The 15,936-nt window shown below is 35.1% G+C and overlaps 1 protein-coding gene across 1 annotated transcript in view; it reads left to right on the top strand.

The window, feature by feature from the left end:
* Window positions 1-15,579, top strand: part of SUGCT (succinyl-CoA:glutarate-CoA transferase) — an 841,499-nt gene extending 825,920 nt beyond the window's left edge. Inside the window, exon 14 of the mRNA XM_016207271.2 lies at window positions 13,161-15,579. Within this exon, the coding sequence (XP_016062757.1) occupies window positions 13,161-13,324 (164 nt within the window). The 3' untranslated portion in view covers window positions 13,325-15,579. The remainder of the gene's footprint in view (window positions 1-13,160) is intronic.
* The last annotated feature ends 357 nt before the right edge of the window (window positions 15,580-15,936 follow it).

Raw genomic sequence — 15,936 nt, 5'->3', positions numbered from 1 at the left:
TAACCAATGTCACCCAAATAAATTTAATGGAAAAAGAAATTTGATTACTGCTTCCACACAAACTTGTCTATGCAATCCATTTTTTCTTCCTCATCTGGTAAATGGCCCCACGAGCTGTTCAACCCAGAAACAGGATTCATCAACTTCTAAATCCCTTTGCATTCTCTTCTCTGCCTTTCCTTCCAACTTCATCTAAAATATCTCTTCTTCTACCAAGTTATTTTATCCACACTGTATCTTTTTTAGTTCCTTGAACATCAAGCCTTTTCACACTGTTTGGAATGTTATTTCCTCCATTAGCTATATCAATAGCTCAGTTTAAGGCTCAGCTTTAAAATCATCTAATCTGTTTGGCTTTATTTCACATCCCACTTAGAATAGCCTTTTACTATCACAATGGCCCGTCCCCATTCTGCCTACAATATTCTCCTCTTTTCAGTAGGTTTTTAACAATTTTATAATTTATATTAAATTTAACTATTTATTATTTATTTATTTATTTATTTATTTATTTATTTATTTATTTATTTAAAATATATCTTTATTGATTTCAGACAGAGGAAAGGAGAGGGAGAGAGAGAGACAGACAGAAACATCAATGATGAGTCCATGGTTTGCTAATAGGTATTTTGATCATACAGCCGAGATCTTGACACAGGGATAGGTACTTAAAAAGTATAGGTAGAATAAATTAGTGGATAATGAATTCATTAAAATGCCATAAGCAGTACTTATTCAAATATCTTTAATTGTTAGCAATCATTAGTTTAATAAATTTGTATTGAATGACAGAACATGGACCATGGAGTCTGACATATAGGAGATCTTGTCCTGGTTCTTTCAATTATTTAGTTCAGTACCTTTAGTCAAACTAACCATATAAAGAGCCACAGTTTTCTGATCTGTAAAATGAGAGGGATAGTGGTCTTTATTTTATAAATTGAAAGCTCTCATAGATAATGCTCTAAAAAGCACAATCTACAATCATTGACATTATCTTTATTTTGTAGGGCTGTGAAAGGCACTGCGGACATATTAGCAAAAACAGTTGACATTTTTCTGTCTCCATAGAGGATAGACAACTAAATAGACAATTTAATGCACTATGTTTAGTGCTGTTATAGAGGATACACAGGTAATATGTGCTACTCCAATGTTCTTGACATCAAAGTCAAGTGGATTTTCTTTGTTTACTTAAATCAGTTACTTAAATCATGAGACATTATAATTTGCTTTATTTTTGGACCATGATTCTCTTATGCAAATTTTGTTTTTCTAATTATTTTTTCTTGCATAATGTAATTTTATCTTATTATTATATATTTCCAACTTTTCAGTTATAAAGACTTTAAAACTTTTTAGTTATACTAGTTATACAATTAAGGCTCTTTTGGCCTTCTTAGGCTCCCTATTCGAAGGTCTCTGTCCTCTCCCATCTCTACCATATAGACTCTCCTGGTCTCAGCTATCATCCTGGGGCCTTTCTTTCCCTTTACTTCTTGATTGGCCCTCATTGTATACCAAAATTTTCTTCTATAATTTACTCCCATGTTTCATTGGCCTCAACATCAACAAACTTTCTTAGTAGACTTACTTGTAAGTTGGAAAATGTATTTATATTTGATTAATCATTTTACTAGGTATAGAATTCTAGGTTTAACATAATTTTTGTTTAGAAATTTGAAAGCAAGCTTTACTTTTTTCTAGTTTCCAGAAAACTAGTGAGATTAGCTTATATTGAGAAATTGAATATTTTTGCTTTCATTCCTAATTCGATTCTAACAACTCATAGTCTAATAACCACTGATTTTAAGATCAGATGCTTTTGGGGAGTGAAATTCACTACCTCTCAGTCTCTTTACAGAATATTCTGAACTTTAGTTTTCTCTACCTCCTTTAACCCATCAACATGATCCCACCCATGACATTCTTGTTTTTTTAATCTTTATTGTTGAAAATATTACAGATGTCCCCTTTTTACCCCCATTGATCCCCTCCACCCCACATCCACCCTATCCCTAGGCCTTCCCCAGACCAATGTCTGTGTCCATGGTTTATGCTTACTGTTTGTAAGCATATAAGTTCTTTAATCTCTCCCTGCCTACTTCCCCATCCCCACCTTCCTCCTGAGATCTTAGTCTCTTCCATGCTTCTATGTCTTTGGATCCATTTTGTTCATCAGTTTATATTCTTCATTATATTCCACATATAAGTGAGATCATGTGGTACTTGTCTTTCTCTGACTGGTTTATTTCACTCAGCATAATACTCTCCACATCCATCCATGCTGTCTCAAAGGGTAAGAAATCTTTCTTTCTTACAGCTGCATAGTATTCCATTGTGTAAATGTACCACAGCTTTTTTATGCAGTCATCTACTGATGGACACTTGGGCTGTTTCTAGATCTTAGCTATTGTTAATTGCACTGCAAAGAACATAGGAGTACATAAGTTCTTTGTGATTGGTGTTTTGGGTTTCTTTGGATCTATTCCTAGATGTGGGATCACTGGGTCAAATGGCAAGTCAATTTTTAATTTTTTGAGGGAACTCCATACTGTTTTCATAGTGGCTGCACCAGTCTGCATTCCACCAGCAGTGTACTAGGGTGCTCTTTTCTCCACACCCTCATCAACACTTGTCATTCATTGATTTCTTATGGTAGCCATGCTGACAGGTGTGAAATGATACCTCATTGTGGTTTTAATTTGCACCTCTCTCATGATTAGTGACTTTGAGCATTTTTTCAGATGTCTCTTGACCATCTGGATGTCCTCTTTGGAGAAGTGTCTATTTAAGTCCTTTGCCCATTTTCTAATTGGATTGTTTGTCTTCCTTTTGATAACTTGTATGAGTTCCTTATATAATTTGCATATTAACTCCTTATCATATCAAAGGCAAATATGTTCTCCCATATATAGGCTCCCTTTTCATTTTGTTGATGGTTTCTTTTGCTGTGCAGAAGCTTTTTATTTTGATGCAGTCCCATTTGTTTATTTCTCCTTTGTTTTTCTTGCCCTAGGAGATGTATTGACAAACATATTGCTATGAGAGATGTCTGAGATGTTGTTGCCTAAGTTTTCTTCCAGGATTTTTATGGTTTTGCATCTTACATTTAAGTTTTTTATTCATTTTGAGTTTACTTTTGTGTATGATGCAAGTTGGTGTCTAGTTTCATTTTTTTGTATGTACCTGTCCAATTTTCTCAACATCATTTATTGAAGAGACTATCTTTACTCCATTGTATGTTCTTGCTTTCTTGGTCATATATTAACTGACCATAATGGCATGGGTCAATTTCTGGGGGTTTTCTGTTCTATTCCACTGATCTATATGTCAGTTCTAGTGCCAGTACCAGGTTGTTTTGATCACAGTGGCTTTGTAGTATAACTTGATACCTGATATTGTGATCTCTCCAACTTTATTCTTCTTTCTCAAGATTGCCATGGCTATTTGGGGTCTTTTTTGGTTCCATATAAATTTTCAAAGTACTTGTTCTATATCTCTGAAATATGCTGTTGGTATTAATAATAAGGATTGCATTGAATTTATAGATTGCTTTGGGTAGTATGGACATTTTAATGATGTTAATTCTTTCAATCTATGAACATGGTATACATTTCCATTTGTTTATATCTTCCTCGATTTCTTTTTTCAGTGTCTTGTAGTTTTCCAAGTACAGGTATTTTACATCTCTGGTTAAGTTAATTTTTATGTATCTTATTTTTTTAGTTGCAATGGTAAATAGAATTTCTGTGTAGTTTCTCTTTCTGAAGGTTCATTATTAGTGTATAAAAATGATATAGATTTCTGGGTGTTACTTTTGTATCCTGCTACCTTGCTAAATTCATTTATTAAATCTAGTAGTTTTTTGGTGGAGTCTTTAGGATTCTCTATGTACAATATCATGTCATCTGCAAATAATGACAGTTTTACTTCCTCTTTTCCAATTTGGATGCCTTTTATGTTTTCTTCTTGTCTGATTACTTTGGCTTAGACTTCCAGTACTATGTTGAATAAAGTGGTGAAAGTGGACACACCGTTCTTGTTCTTGTTCTTGTTCTTGTTCTTGTTCTTGTTCTTGTTCTTGTTCTTGTTCTTGTTCTTGTTCTTGTTCTTGTTCTTGTTCTTGTTCTTGTTCTTGTTCTTGTTCTTGTTCTTGTTCTTCTTGTTCTTGTTCTTAGGGAAAATGGTGTTAGTTTTTGCCCATTGAGTATGATGTTGACTGTAAGTTTGTCATATATGGCCTTTATTATGTTGAGGTATGATCCCTCTATTTCCACTTTGCTGAGAGTTTTTACCAAAAATGGGTGTTGGATTTTATTGAATTCTTTTTCTGCATCTATTGATATGATAATGTGATTTTTGTCTTTCAATTTGTTTATGTGATGTATCACATTTATTGATTTGTGAATATTGTACTAGCCTTGCATCCCTGGAATAAATCCCCCTTGGTCATGTGTATGATCTTTTAAATATATTGCTGGATCAGATTTGCTAACATTTTTGAAGATTTTAGCATCTATGTCCATCAGGGATATTGGCCTATAATAATCTTTCTTTGTAGTGTCTTTATCTGGTTTTGGAATTGGGATAATGCTGGCCTCATATAAAGAGCTTGGAAGTGTTCCTTCCTCTTGGATTTTTTGAAATAGTTTGAAGAGGATTGGTATCTTTTTTGAATGTTTGGTAAAACTCCCCTGTGAAGTTTTGTGTGCTGGGAGCCTTTGATTACTGCTTCGACTTCATCAGCAGTTATTGGCCCATTCAGGTTTTCTGACTCTTCCTGATTGAGTTTTGGAAGGTTGTATTTCTCTAGGAATTTGTCCATTTTATCAAGATTGTCCAGGTTGGTGGCATATAGTTGTTCATTGTATTTTCTTACAGTCATTTGTATTTCCATTGTGGTAATTGTTATTTCACCTCTTTCATTTCTGATTTTGTTTATTTGGGTCCTCTCTGTTTCTTGGTGAGTCTACCTAAAGGTTCATCAATCTTGTTTATCTTTTCAAAGAGCCAGCTCTTGGTTTCATTGATTTTTTGTATTGATTTTTTAGTCTCTATGTAATTTATTTCTGTTCTGATCTTTATTATTTCCTTCCTTCTACTTCCTAGGGTTTTTTTTTGTTTTGTTTTGTTCTCTTTCTAAGTTTTTAAGTTGTAGGGTTAAAGAGTCTGTTAGGAGTTTTTCTTGTATTTTGAGGTAGACTTGTAATGCTTTGAACTTTCCTCTGAGGACTGCTTTCATTGTGTCCCATATATTTGGAGTTGTTGTGTGTTTATTTTTATTTGTTTGCAGGAAGTTTTTTTTTTATATTTTTATTGATTTCAGAGAGAGGAAAGGAGAGGGAGAGAAAGAGAAACATCAATGATGAGAGAGTCATTGATCGAGCCCACAACCTGGGCATGTGTCCTGACCAGGAATCAAACCCCAATTGCCTGGATCCTAAGTCAACGCTCAACCGCTGAGCCAAACCCGGCCAGGCTCCAGGAAGTTTTTGATTTCCCTCTTGATCTCTTTGGTAACTCTTCATTGTTTAAAAACATGCTATTTAGCCTCCATGCATTTGAATGTCTTTTAGTGTTTTTATTGTGGTTGATTTCTAATTTCATGTCATTGTAGTCTGAGAAGATGCTTGATATGATTTCCATCTTCTTGAAGTATTAAAGACTTTTTTTGTGTCCTAATATGTGATCTATCTTTGAGAATGTCCTGTGTGCACTTGAGAAGAATGTATATTCTGCAGCTTTGGGTGGAATGTTCTGTAAATGTCAGTTAAATCCATTTGATCTAGTGTGTCATCTAGGGTCATTGTTTCCTTTTTGGCTTTTTGTCTGGCAGACCTATCTAGTGAAGTTAGTGAGGTGTTAAAGTCCCCTAGTATGACTGTATTGCTATATATCTCTTTTAAAGTCCTCTAGAGCCCGGCTGGGCTTGGCTCAGCAGTTAAGCATCGACCTAGGATCCAGGCGATCAGGGTTCGATTCCTGGTCAGGGCACATGCCTGGGTTGTGGGCTGCAGCCGATCAATGACTCTCTCATCATTGATGTTTCTATCTATCTCTCTCTCTCTCCTTTCTCTCTCTGAAATCAATAAAGATATATATATATTTTTTAAAAAAGTCCTCTAGAATTTTTTTTTTTTAATAAATTTAGGTATTCCTATAATGGGTGCATATATGTTTATCAGTGTTATATTCTCTTGTTGGATTGACCCTTTTAGTATTATGTAATGATGTTTCTTGTTTCTTGTTATGGTCTTCGTTTTGAAGTCTACTTTTTCCAATATAAATATTGTTACCCCAGTGTTTTTTTCATTTCCATTTGCATGGAAAATTTTTTTCCATCTGTTCATTCTCATCCTGTGTGAGTCTTTTGTCCTGAGATGGGTCTCTTGTAGACAGCATAGATTTGGGTCATGTTTTCTCATCCATTCAGCCACTTTAAATCTTGATATTGGCTCATTAATTCATTTACATTTAAGGTTATTATTGTAGATACTTATGTATCGCCATTTTAATTCTTTATTCCTATGTTTCTCTCTCTATTTCTACTTCTAATTACAGCAGTTCCTTTAACATTTCTTGTAATGCTGACATTGTTAGATTTGCTGAAATATTTCATTTAGTAGTGATGCTTTCTTCCATTCTCTTCACTCACATGAAGTTTTTTGCTTGTTTGTTGAACTTCTATACTTCCATTTTAGTGTTATTTCAGGATAGAGTGAGGGTACTGTGTATATTCAAAGCTCCCCAAAGTACAATTTGAAATTAATCTACAGCTTGCCATCATTTAGATGCACTGTAATGTATTTAACCAATGCCCAGGTTTTAGACATATTTTCTTCTTTTGTTTTTTTTTCAATATTATAACTATTTGATTACTTTATCTGGAAAGAAGAGGTTAGAGATTGGCTTAAACAGCAATACATGAAAGAATGAAGAGCTAAATACCTAGTCCTAACAAAAGTAATCTTTGGAAGCAATAAGCAGATGGAAAAGTAAAAAACAAAGTACAGAATTCCATACAAAGAACCCTCGCAGGCTGTAGGTTAGAAAGCCATGTGGGAAAGATAGAGCTAGTAAGAGTATTGAGTGGATTCAGAAATTTGTATAGATTCATGTCTATAAAATTCATTCAAGTTTCTTAATACATGCATAAAAAACACTTTTAAAGCAAGATTTCTTCATTTAAGGCCAATATTTCTTTATTGATTTTCTGTTTGGTTGATCTGTCTAAAGCTGTCAATGGAGTATTAAGGTCCCCAACTCTGATTGTGTTTTGATCTGTTTCTTCCTTTAGTTTTATGAGTAGTTGCTTTATATATTTTGGTGCCCCCTGGTTTGGTGCATATATATTAAGAATTGTAATGTTTTCTTGATGTAGTGTCCTCTTTATTATTATAAAGTGTTCATCTTCATCTCTTGGTATCTTTGTTGTCTTGATATCTATTTTTTCAGATATAAGTATGGCTACACCTGCTTTTTGGTGGATGTTATTTGCTTGGAGAATCATTTTCCAACTTTAACTTTGAATCTAGCTTGTCTTTGCAGCTTAGAAGTGTCTCTTGTAGGCAGCATATGGTTGGGTTTTGTTTTTTGATCTACTCTGATACTTTGTGTTTCTTTATTGGTGAATTCAGACCATTTACATTCAGGGTAATTATTGATGTATGAGGATTTTCTATAGCCATTTTATATTTTGTTTTCTGGTTGTGGGAAAACAATAGCCATTCTCTCTTTTACTTTGTACCTCTGTCTGTTTTTGTTCGGTGGTGTTTCATACTTCTTTCCTCTGTGTCCTCTTTTATTAATCTATGTGTCCTGGTTTGGGGATTTTTGTGTGTGGTAACCACCAGGTTTATAAAAATTAATGTTGCATATATACAATTGTTTGTTTTCCTTTTGAGCGTATCTGATTTTCACCCTCCTTTGCCTGTTCAGACCTTTGCCCCCTCCCCTTTATGTTTTTTGTCACAAAATATCCCTGTATATGCTGTGTTTTGATGATCTTACTCATAGTGTTGTGACCTTATGTTCTTTGTTTCATGTAGAACAACTCTCTTGAGTATTTCCTGCAATGGAGGTTTTTGGTGATAAAATCTCTCAGCTTCTGTATGTCCGGAAATGTTTTTATTTCTCCCTCATATTTAAAGGATAATTTTGCTGGATATATTATTCATGGCTGGTAGTTTCTCTGTTTCAGATATTTGAATATTTGGTTCCCCTCTCTTCTGGCTTGTAGAGTCCCTACTGAGAAGCCAGGTGAAATTCTGAGGGTTTTCCTTTGTAAGTCACTTCCTTCTTTTCCCTGGCTATTTTTAGAATTTTTTCTTTGTCACTAATTTTTGACAATTTTAATACAGTGTGTGTTGGAGAGGGTCTCTTTGGATTGAGGTAACTAGGTATTCTGTTTGCTTCTTGGAATTGAGGATCTAGTTCTTTCCATAGGTTTGGGAAGTTCTCATCTACTAATTGTTTGAATAGACTCTCAGTTCCCATCTCCCTCTCTTCTTCTTCCAGAATGCCTGTTATTCTAATATTTCTTTTTCTGATGAAGTCAGATAGTTCTCATAGAGCTCTTTCATTTTTTTTTATGCTCAAGTCTCTCTCTTATTCCCTCTGCATCATTTATAGATTCTTATTTTTGATATCACTAATTCTTTCCTCCATCTGGTTGGCTCTGTTTTCTGTGCTCAGTAGCTCATTCCTAATCTTGATTGCATGTTTCATTTCCATGATTCCTGAGTGATTCTTTTTTAAAGTTTCAATCTCTTTGGTTGAAACTTCAAAAATCATTTTTTTAAATGAAAATGATACTTTTATAAAAAAAAATAAAAAAGCACTCATTTTATTCATTGATTTGTTTTCTCAGTGCACTGAATTACCTGTCTGTATTTTTTCAGATCTTGTTGAATATTTTCAGAACTGCAATCTTGAAATCTCTTTCACTTATATCACATATTTTCATGTTTTCCAGCGAGCTTTATGGAGACTTTTCATTTTCTTTCTGATCATCCTCATTACTGCGGTTATTCATGGTATTCTCTACTCTCCTTTTTCTAGGCATAACTATCCCTTCTATAGCAGGATTCTCTAAAGTGTTCTTTCTATTATTTTCCAGTAGATGGCGCTGAATCAAAAGTTGTTTTTTTACTTCTGTGAACTCCCAGACTTGACTTCTGAGGCTTCAGTAAGCCAGTATAGCCGAGATGCTTGAGGGTGTGGTTTGTTTTGCCCTCAAGGTAATGGCAACCCCTAGGGACCTTGTGGAATATAGCCCCAAGGACAAAATCTGGGAATTAGTCACAGAGGGAAACAGTGATTCCACTGCAGTAGCTCTTGGGGTATCAGGAGGCAAGTTTTGGGAGCCTAAGGGGTGACAGGGCTCTGTAGTTTCATTTATTTGTCAGAAATACCCCTGTCCTACAGTGGAAAGCTGGGCTGAAGGGCCTCACACTCTATTAAGCATCTGCTGGCTCAGTCACTGTTTTCTCCACTCTCCCTGATGGTCTGCTGCCCCACAGCTCTGTGCTCCTCCCAGTCAAAGGAAGGAAGCACCTGCTACAGCCAGCTTCCTCCCCTCTCTAGGCCACACTGCTACCTTCTGGCTGCAGGACTGCATCTGAGGGACGTCTGAGCTTTTCTCCCTTTTCGCCTCCCTACTTATTCCTTGTTGCTCATCTTTAGATGTTTTGATGGGTGGGTCTCTCTGTATCGAGTAGGAAATTCTTTGTTTAATTATAGTTGGTTAACTTGTTGAAATTTCAGGAGGAGACTCCAAGGTGATCTCTCATGCTGCCATTCCTCTGACGTCTCCAATCTCTCTTTTAATTTGTGAACACTTTTTAAAAACAGTAAAAAAAATATTCACAAGATTTTCTAATATTATAAACAAAATTGTGTCTTATCTTCATGTAAATTTCTTTGACTATTACTGATATTGAATATGACCTATATTATATTACTCAAATATTCAAAATAATCTTTAAAAGGTATTGTTAGCCTCATTTTAGAAATGTGTAGACAAAGCTCAGAGACTTAAAAAATCCTTGAGATTACACAGCTTGCAAGTTTTTGAAAGCACACATGAACATAGATATTACTTTGTCAAAAATTAATTTAAGAACATGTAACTTATCTGCTAGTCTTTGTTTAATGAAAGGTCAGATTACTTATTCTTTCTGGACCTTAGACCTATATGATTATATCAAACATTTTCTACTCTTCGAAACAGATGTGTTTTAATAGTCCTTTATTCCCTTTGTGCAAAGCTTAGACTGAAGGAATACACTGGATTATTGTACAAGGTGGCAAGAACAAGAGCTTATGAAAGCTTATCTTTCTGTGGGATCTGAACATCACTTTATTTGCTTCATTGAATATACATATGTCTTTATCCAAGGAATTGTAAAAATTTACCAAGTAATACCAACTTAACAACCTAAATTATTTAAGATTTTTTATGCAAAGGCTTAAATACCTTTAATTATAAACTGGTGACATAGTCTTCAGTGTAACTCTGGAAGCTACCAGGAAAGAAAGGTGTATAGTGGGAGTGACAAAAGTTGAAATTCCCTTTAGTATGGCTAGACCTGAAGAATTTTCTCAGTGCCATCATTGCATGGAGGTTAAAAGTCCAGGTTCCTAGTACTGATATGTGCTATAATGTGGAAAAATCTCAAAAAAATTATGCTGAGTGAAAGAAAGCAGACACAAAAGATCACCAACTGTGTGATGATATGGAATATCCAGAATAGATAGTCCATAGAGACAAAAAATAGGTTGGTAGTTGCCAGGTGTCTATGGGAGCAGGAGTTGAGAGAAACTGTCTAATTGTCTAATGGTTAGAAGACTTTACTTTGGAGTGATGGAAATGTTTTGGAACTAGATAGAAGTGGTTGTTGCACAGCGTTGTGAATGTACTAAATGGCACTGAATTGTTCACTTTAAAATGGTTGATTTTATATTGTATGAATTTCATCTCAAAAAATTATATTTTTAAAGTCCAAATTCTTGAACTCAAGAGACCTCAACTTGGAAACAGATGTCCCTTCCTAGGTGTGTGACATTGGGCAAGTTATTTTAATTTTCCATCCAAACCCTAACTCTAACTCTTTTACCTTAACTCCCTTTACCTTCAGTTCTCATTCAGTATTGTTTTGAAGATTATATGAGATAGTGTATGTACTGCCTTTGGGATAGTGGCTGACACTGTGCAAAATGATAGCTATTACTGCTTCCTACTATTATCAGTAGCAGCAGCAACAATAATAGTAGTAGCTGTGTTCCAATCCAGATTCTTGATATAGTCAAGTGCCTACTTTCCAGTTGGAAGTCTCACTTCAGGTAATTCATTTAAGAAAAAGCCATATCACATTGACTTCATACATGTATTACCTCAGTGGAGTTCTTCTTTTGAAAGGCAAGTTTTAGATTAAAACTGTTGTTAATTAGTGTCAAAACAGAACCAAGTCTGAGAGAGCAATGAGTAAGGATCACATTCCTAAAACATCAGATTATCAGTTTTCTCAGGAGAGTAGCACACCATGACTGCCAATGCATGCTCCTTTACTGAAAAGGAACCAGTCCATGAAAAACAGTCATATACTGGGGCATTTAAAAGGAAACATAAATGGGAAAAAAAAAAAATGGATTTCACCAAGCTTCAGAGAAGGAAAATGTTGGATATAAGTTAAAAATTGCCATTTATTTGTAGTGGATGGTATGTGTTACACAGAGCTGTGGCTTGATGGTCTCTGTCCTCTAACTATTGCAATGGTTTCTACAACAGTACTTTTTATTAATGAAATTCTCCAAAGAGCTCAAAGCACACTTGCTTCTTTCTTGACTGACATTCAGTTACCCATACATGCTTTGGTTTTACTGTTTTTATGGGTTTCCCAAATTAAGAGGAGGCTGAAAATTTTTTATTAGATAGAAATGTACTGTTTGTAGTCTTCTTGTGACTAATTTGTTTTCCTGAAGGCTAATCGATGAGATATAAAGTACAGCCAACATCAATACCACTTCACTTATGGAATGAGGCAGCAAAGATCAAATCTGTTCCTCAATGTCAGTTCATCTTTTCCATGGAAGAGTGGGGACTAAAAAGAGACTGCTAAGGCTATGGAAAGTGCATGGCCTTCAGTGGGAGACAATTCAAATGCACATGGATTTGCATCTTGGCACTATTAATAATTATTAGCCATGGGACCTGAAGTAAAACCTTAGCTTTTGTGGCTTTAGTGACCTTATATAAAGAATGGGATAATCTATTTCCAACAGTTGTTGAAAGTATTGTTTGAGTTACCTTGTTTACAGTGGCTTAGTGCTCAGCAAATAGCTGGTGATGTCTTTTCCCCTTGCACTGCAAGCTTTAAGATTGATGCTGTGGCAGCTTTTGCCATCAGAGTAGCCAGTGGGTTTTGTGCATGATTATGGGCTAGGGAATGTTTGCTTAGTGCTTTTTGCCCATTATCTCATTTAAATTATTACATAAAGTTTATGTGGTAAACATCATACCCTGTTTAGAGCTATGAACATGAGGCTCAGAGAAGTTAAGTAATTTATTCAAGATGACTCTTTAGAAATTATAAGAGCAAACATTAAAATTGAAGTCTCCCTAACAATGGAGCTTGCTTATATAACTTCTACCATCAAAAAGCTTCAATCAAGGTCTGCCTGCTGTTTAGTTAATCTGCGGTTTGTTGAACTAAATCTTGGAAATATACAGTAGACAGTAAATAGTAAAATTTTGGGTTATCTTCTCCTGGGGCCATATTTTCAGCTTCAGAAAGACAGCATGTATCTTGGTTGTTGTTCTCTTGTAACCAGAGAGTCCACTCAGTTAAGCACCCTACCCCTGAGATTTCTAGTGACAGGACTGACAGCTTCAGAACAGGCTTAGCATCCACCAGGCATATATATGCCCCCCCACAGTGGTAGGCAGATCAGATGACCATTGTGCAGTTGGATGAAATGGAGTCAAGAAAAACCACATGTGAAAATACATTTCTTTCCAAAATGATGGTGCATCTCTAAGGGTGTGACTAGCAGTGATATTCTTGGCATTCATGGGAAATATACCCCAGGTTTCTTGGATAATAAATTTCCTAGGGTTAGTCATTAATAGACTTCCTGCTTTCCACCTATTTTGACAGGCCCGGCTGTGAGATACAGTAAGTTCAAGATGTCAGAGGCCAGGCCTCCTCCCCTGCTTGGGCAGCACACAACCCACATCCTGAAGGAGGCCCTCAGATATGATGACAGGACAATCGACGAGCTGCTCAGGACTGGTGTAGTGAACCAACATGAAGGCGAGTGACAAAAAAATATGCTCTTTCTCAAAGCCACAATGTGAATGCATTTTGCCAGCAAAAGCAATACTCTTTCTGAACCCTACTCCCCAATTCTGGTACTTGGCAATAAAAAAAAGAATAAATTCAGGATTTCCTGCTTAACATTTGGCTCTGGTATCAGTGAATCTAGTGCTTTCTGAATATACCCCACCTTTCATTCCTTAACATTTTTTTCCTCTAGATAATAGATTAATTTTGGATTTGTGGGATTTTTTGTAAAGATTTTTTTTCTGGAAAAATACATTACTCATTCTTATTAGATTAATAGCTTAAGCATTTTGCCTCTCCAGCCCATGCAGGTCTGAAAAAAAGCAGATCTCGTGACATTCTCTACTTGCACATAAAGTTCTCATTTAAACCTTTGTTAGGAAGTCAAAGCAATAAGCAGAATGACAGTCACAGTGATTGATTTTAAACAGAACAACTTAATTTTGAGCTCATGAGCCCTTTGTTAATGTATAATTTAAACCATGGTCTTCGCTGATGGCCGTTATAAAGCTGAACTCCATTCTCTACCATGGCAGTAAATATTTGCTTTATGCTGTATTTCTCTGATTATTTTATGATACATAACAGAAAATCAATTTCCATCAATGCATTTTGAGGTGTAGGTGTCTACCTGCATTAGGGATTGAAGAGTGGGTCTTTAATCAATACTTTATTTTGAGCCAAGTGTAAATGCAACATGTTTTTAAATGAATATCAGGTGACTATTTAGGTATTAAATACTGTATAAATAATGACAAACTGGAGAATGAAATGAAAGCATTTTATGGGTTTCTGAGTATCTACTGTAGAACAATGTATCCTTCCTTGATATTAAATATTTGTATTTAAGCATTTAGTATTTGTTAGCGAATTCAAAGTATAGGAAATATCTTCTGTCTAGAAAGTAGTAACTGAATTATTTATATGTTCCAGATTAAATTGTCACCCAGACTGCCAATCACCCACACCCAGGTATAGGCCAAGGAATCAGATGACCCCCACAATCAATATCCTGGTATAATCTCAATTCATGACTGTTAGGCACACATATTTGAAAGTCATGTCATTATGTACCAAGTGGTAATGTAAAGTTAAATTCATGTAATGTAAAGGTAATGTCCATCCTTCAAACAATGATTTAGAGCTAATTTTATTTTTGTGTTCTTTACTATTGGAATGATTTGAGCCATTTATTCATGCTGTAAGCCCAATATGTGTCAAAAATCAAAGTTTGGAATAAAAAATAAATGTCTTCTCACAAGGCCTCATGAGACTTTTTAGAAGAATGCCTACTAATTCTTGAAACAGTTATTGTCCTCTCTGCTTTTGTTCCCTGTGCACATAATATTCTGAAGAACTCCTGATGCTATTCTACCAGTTATATTTTTTATACAAGGGTAATTAATGCCTTCTGTAGTACTTTTCCCCCAATGGCCAATTCATAGATATATATTTGGAGACATTCACTTCAGGCCAGGCATCTAAATGAAATTCCTCCATAAATATACAATTAGTAATGAAAATGGTAAAAGGCTGAAGGACAGAGAATTGGCAGAACCACCCACCTTAAAAGACAAATCCACCATTTCTCCTACTAATCTAAGTAGATATCTTTAGATGCAAATTACTTGGTTACTGAGCAATGACCTTAAATATATGGGTAGCCATAGGTAGGAGGATACTGATCATTCAGAGAGGGTCACAAAATGCTTCTAAATCCTTGAAATCAATTAAAACTACAGTCTTTATACATAGCAGAGTCACCATTGGAGACTCTCTTCAGTGTAATCATGTATGTCATAGCTAACCGGATTTCTATCTACACAACTCAAAATGATCCAGGAGAACTTTGAACCTGTTCACCATCTAATAGAAAGTATTTACTTTACCTGTTTAGTGAGAGAAATAATTCATAATCATATTTTAAGTTTAGATAAATAATTAACCCTGAAAGAAACATGTGCTTGCTAAAGTTTTTAGCAATATGCCCCAGAATAGGCTATGACTATAAATAAATGTACTGTTTGAATTATCAAGACCTATTATCTTACACATTCCCTAAAATGAGCACACTACTAAATACCATATGCTCAAGTTCAGTTTATGTTAAAGCCTGACTTCTGAAAGGTTTATGTCAGAGGCTTGTCTAGAAAATTCTTTGAAATTTAGTGGGTTAATCAATATGGAAGTGAGAGTGTGTACAAGCAACTAGGCTTCCTTTACTTGATTTATTTTTTTATGAGACATTTTACTGCCATAATTTTCTGGTTAAACATGATTATTTTCCAACATGCTGCCTGATATGCTGAATGTTATCCTAGAAGAAGAGAAATGAACACTAACCAACTTAGTTGGTGTCCTTTTGCCTTTAACCCATTTACTAAGAGTTAGAAGCACAATTATGAATTTAAAAAACAGAGGAGGTCTCATATAAGCTATTTCACACTAGGCCATCCGGCTACTAAGCCTATATAAACCTGCAATGGGGATTTTTACATGAAGACTTCATGACCCTTGCTTTTAGCCTTCAGAGATATTCACACACGCCCATCTCACCTGAATTTGACATTTCACCACTGACTCTTTTGTC

The sequence above is a fragment of the Miniopterus natalensis genome, chromosome 10, assembly GCF_054644295.1.
Source record: "Miniopterus natalensis isolate mMinNat1 chromosome 10, mMinNat1.hap1, whole genome shotgun sequence".
NCBI classification, from domain to species: Eukaryota; Metazoa; Chordata; class Mammalia; order Chiroptera; family Miniopteridae; genus Miniopterus; species Miniopterus natalensis.
This window is presented reverse-complemented; position numbering and strand designations above follow the sequence as displayed.